This window comes from Corvus brachyrhynchos, unplaced genomic scaffold (assembly GCF_000691975.1).
Source record: "Corvus brachyrhynchos isolate BGI_N302 unplaced genomic scaffold, ASM69197v1 scaffold17, whole genome shotgun sequence".
NCBI classification, from domain to species: Eukaryota; Metazoa; Chordata; class Aves; order Passeriformes; family Corvidae; genus Corvus; species Corvus brachyrhynchos.
Genome location: NW_008240046.1, coordinates 7698994 through 7703943, shown reverse-complemented (window position 1 = coordinate 7703943; position 4950 = coordinate 7698994). Strand labels below are relative to the sequence as shown.

The 4950-nt window shown below is 41.3% G+C and overlaps 1 protein-coding gene across 1 annotated transcript in view; it reads left to right on the top strand.

Moving 5' to 3' along the window:
- KDR (kinase insert domain receptor) overlaps positions 1-4950 on the top strand; it is a 31280-nt gene that overhangs the window by 3728 nt on the left and 22602 nt on the right. The window contains exons 4-9 of the mRNA XM_008641532.2: positions 71-195; positions 496-664; positions 1887-2026; positions 2222-2390; positions 3802-3913; positions 4006-4169. Coding sequence (XP_008639754.1) covers positions 71-195; positions 496-664; positions 1887-2026; positions 2222-2390; positions 3802-3913; positions 4006-4169 — 879 coding nt within the window. The remainder of the gene's footprint in view (positions 1-70; positions 196-495; positions 665-1886; positions 2027-2221; positions 2391-3801; positions 3914-4005; positions 4170-4950) is intronic.

Sequence of the window (4950 nt, the reverse complement as noted above, 5' to 3'; positions counted from 1 at the left end):
AAAACTGGAAATATTTTCTCCATAATCATGTGACAAATAATACCCATTTATCTATTGAATATTATTCTAGATTACAGATCACCATTTGTGACTTCAGTTAGTGATCAGCTTGGCGTTGTATACATCACTAAGAATAAAACTGTGGTAGTGCCGTGCCTTGGAACCGTATCAAATCTCAATGTATCTCTACATGCGGTAAGGAAAAAGCCTGTTATTTTTTCAAGAGTTAGTTGAAATCACTGTGGCATAAATATGTTGCTTGAAGTATAAATATATTTCTTAAAAACTTCTTTCCATCCTTGTGAGTTTTATAGTCTGTGATTACAAGGTGAGTGCTGTACCTGTACTTGTCTGTGGCACTGCACTCTCAAAGCGTGTACTAATTCCCTGAGCTAGGATGTTAAAATGGGGGCCCTGCAGTTGTGGACAATGCTGGAGGTGACAATTCAGGGTTGTTTGATTTTTGACTATGTATTTTATCAATATTTCAAACAGAAATATCCAGAAAAGATATTTGTTCCTGATGGTAAATCCATTTCGTGGAATAATAAAAAAGGCTTCACTATACCCAGTCACTTAATCAACTATGCGGGCATGGTCTTCTGTGAAGCTAAAATAGATGATGAAAGCTACCAGTCTGTGATATACATAGTTGCAGTTGTAGGTAAGCCAAAGTTTTTTATTTCTCTATAACCAATGTTCTTTTGCTTTCTACAGCATACTGAACCAATTACCTTTGGTTGGACACTAGGTTATTCAATACTGACAATGCAGCTAATGCAAAATGGATGTTGAGATTTATATCAGTTTTCTTTTAAATGCAATGTATTGTGTTCTTTCTGATTGGTCGTTGGGATAAGTGCTTCTATTTTTAGTGTTTTACATAGATGCCAGGGATTTTGATTTTTTTTTTTCTGACAATGCAGACCTTTTTCCTAAAATCACTTATCCACAATGCAACTCATAGTTGAAGGAAGTGAGAGGCAAGCATCCATCAGCAGCAGATGAAAAGAAATTGCTCTGAAGGGGTACCAAAGGAAGGGTGGATCTGAAGGCTGCACAACAAGCTGGGTTATCTTGTCTCTCTAAAGACCTGTATCTTGACTCTCACAGGGTTTTATGCTTTCCTGGTATATTTTGTCAGTTGTTCATCCAACCCCAGAAATAATGTGATAATTCTGTGGAGGCTTAAGTCTGAGCTGAAACTCAGCAGCTATTTCTCCTTCAGCTGAGGACACAGTGACCATTTAAAGTATCCAAATGGCACCAAGGCAGTCTCTCCTGGCTTGTCAGGAAGGCATAGCAGCCCTCCCCTCTTTACTCTGTGCAGAAGGCTTTTACTTCTCCACCAAATTCACAAGTCCTCCCTCTGATTTGGAGGAATTTCAGAATATCTGTAGAATTTCTGCATTCAGAATACTCTGTTTTGAGTTTTTTTACTGCACAAAGTAAACTTTGGATAATTTTGCTAATGCTCCACTGTTATTCTCTGTAAAGTTCTTGCTTACTGCTGGGAATGGGTATATATCTCCTTTAGTTTTAGGTCTCATAAGGATAAGAAGAAGGTGTCTAAGGCAGAGGAACTGTGTGAGTCACTGTCTCTTGCTTGCTCCCCCCACTGGAGGGGCTCTGATCAAGTGCACACATTCTGCCGTGTCACTGTCTGACACAGGGCTCAGCTGGGAAGTGCTCAGGGCAGGCACATCACTTCTCTCCAGGCTCCTTTGTACACCCATTATTGTGCTGCACTGGGGTATCAAGGAGCTTTTTTGTAGCTGGGGTTTCGGTAGAGTTTTGGTGCATTCACCTGGGAAATTTGGTGCTGAGTGCCATAAAGAAAACTCTTCTTACCCCCGTGTTTTATGCGTGCCTTTTTCTTCCTCTAGGGTACCGAATTTATGACCTGACAATGAACCCGCACGATGAAGTAGAGCTGGCAGTAGGAGAAAAACTTGTTCTCAATTGCACTGTAAGGACAGAGCTGAATGTGGGAATCGATTTTAAATGGGACTACCCTTCCATCAAGGTAAAGTTGTACTAACTTACAGGTGCCTTCATCACAATGCAGTTTGATCTAGGTATAATGTCACTTCCCCCTTCAAAACATTGAGAAAGAAGATGATAATATACAACGAAATTTCTGGCATATACAAGTGTGCAAAAGGTGACAGAAGGAATTACAATGACATTTCCAAACATCTCTGTCTTTTGTCTATTACAGGAAAAACGTGCCACTATTAGGGATGTAAAAACCACTGCAGGAGAAATAAAGAAGTTTGTAAGCACCCTTACCATTGACAGTGTGTCCTTAAGTGACAAGGGTCGATATACTTGTGCAGCATCCAGTGGTCGTATGAACATGAAAAACAGCAGTTACTTTATTATCCATGGTATGACATCGTCCGCTTCAGTTTTGTTGGTTGTTTCAGATTTGGGATTAATTACTGGGATGCAGAAGGCATCTCGATGATGAATCAAATGACAGAAATGAACCAAACTGCAGCTACAGTATTTCTCTTGCAACTAGTATGGGATTATTTTTTTATCACAACCTTAGTTAATAATAAGATTTTAAAGGATGCTGTATGTTACTGTAAGCTGTAGAATCCCACCAGAAAGTGGGCAGTAGAATAAACTGATGTAAGCCTCCATCCTCTTCTGCATTGACTTCCTTAAGGTCCTGTAAAACTCAGTTTGGGTAGGTGGCTTTGTATAAGGGCTGCCTGTTCTCACTCTTGGTGAACTAAGGCTAGATTTTGGTGGCTCTGTGACACAAGAGTCTGGGTCAGCATGAATGAAGCTAAGAAAATAAAACTTTCAGCTTTTGCGTTATGAATAGATGAATCAAATGCAGTTTTGGTCATACGGAAATGATGCAAGGGAAACAGCTTTGGCTAAGTGAATAGATAAGTATGAGGCCACATCCTACACCCTTTTCTCAACCCCCTCTTGGGCACAGCCCCAGCTCCACTAACTTACTTATAGAAAAAAATTACCAGCATGAGAATGGCTCATTTTTAATCACCAAGTCAGACAAAGAGATTTGTATTTTGAAGGAGACTGGTTTTCCTGAGGTCTGATTTCAGGAGCCAGAATATTAATGGAACTTTTAAGAAGAATCACTATGCCCACAATAAGTTTGAAAGTTATTTGTTTCAAGATATACTGAATTTTCTGCTGGGTTCTTTCTGTTCTGCTCTTCAGGAGCCAAAATGAGATCATGTGTTATACTGAATATACCAGATACTAAGTCTAAACCATTCTAAATCTTAGTCAAAAGTCTAATTCAGTCAAAAGGCTAATCACTGTCTTATGTCTGAATGCAAGTTTATAACTTATAACAAGTAATGTAAATAATTTCAAAGTACTCTGTGACCGCAGTGGTTCAAATACATACTTGAGAATAGTCTGAGAGTATCTAACTTTATCACACTGTAGTTTTGAATAGTCTAATTTCCTGGAATGAGTATACTGAGAGAGTTTTATGATATGTATATATGTGTATGTGTATACAGGTGTGACAGTTGGCACACTTTCCTGAGAGCTGAGTCTTGTCTCTGCTCTCCAGAGCTCCTCGGTGAGGGAACTGGTCTGTTCCTCTGTGTGAAGGAAAGGACTAGGTTTTCATGATGGCATCTCTCCAGAGTCCAGTTGGGAGCCAGCTGTGCTTTACCAGTGACCCATAGCCCTATCACTAACTTCTATTTGTCATCTTCTTAGGTGCTAACCCAAATGGAAAGCACTTTTGTTTTGGTCCACAATGAAGGACCATTTAGTTTAATTCCTTTTTTTTTTCCCCAGAAAGTCCTTTTATTCATCTGGAGAGAATGGACAATGTCGTTGAGACAAGGCTAGGTGACACAGTCAAAATTCCTGTCAAGTTTAAAGGATATCCTCCACCAGAGGCTAAATGGTAAGAACTGGGATATAATGTGTTTGAAAAAGTGAGATTTTCTTAGTTAAAGAAAATAATTAAATATTCAAAGTGCTCTGTATTTTCTTCAGGTATAAAAATGGAAAAGCCATCAATGCGAATCATACAGTTAAACTTGGCTATGCATTAGTGATCACCGAAGCAACTGAAAAGGACGCAGGGAATTACACAGTTGTCCTTACAAATCCCATTAACAAGATGCAGAAAAGACATACATTTACCCTGCTGGTGAATGGTAAGTGGGGTATCAGAGGTGCCTTTCTTTCATGTGTGGATGTGGTATATTACCATCCTTAGGCTTAATTCATCCCATAGCTATGAAGATTTAAGTACTGAGGAAGAACAGCCCTTGAATCTCAGCCCTGGGAGGGCAGAGGTGACCTGTCTCTCCTGTCTCCAGGATGTGTCAGTCAAGAGGCTGCGGACTCTGGGTGTTGGTGTTGTGATGATACTATGTGTGGGGTGGGTTTTTTTGTTTTGGTTTGGGTTTTTTTCTGTATATTATTCTTTGCCTCTGTGTCCTGCTCTTTTCCTGCCCTTCTTGCTGGCTGTGCTGCTAGAGTCCTCCTCCACCCCGCTCCATCCTGGTCCTGTCCCGCCTCACCCATCCTTCCTGCCCCACACAGGCTATCCCTCCTCTTCTGCCCTGCCCTCTACAACCCTCCTCCTCCTCCTCCCCTACCTCCTCCTTTCTGCTCCCCAGGAAACAGCCTGTGCTTTGAAGACAGCAGGTCTTGAAAAGGTCAGCGAAGCTACGTGCAGTGGGATCAGGCCTGGGGAATAATGTGCACTTAATGGCTGGGAATGGTGGTGAGAGTCCAGGAACTGCATTTGAAACCATGGAGGATTGAAGGGGGATTTTGTGGGAGACCCTAAGTATCCCGATCCTCAAAGTGTTGGGCAGGTTCACTGCTTCCCCACATGTCCTTGGAGATGCTCTGTGTTGCACTCGGGGGCATGGTGTGAATTGGTCACCCTGGGTCTAATGGCATGCACGCTGGGGAGCCTTCAGCAGG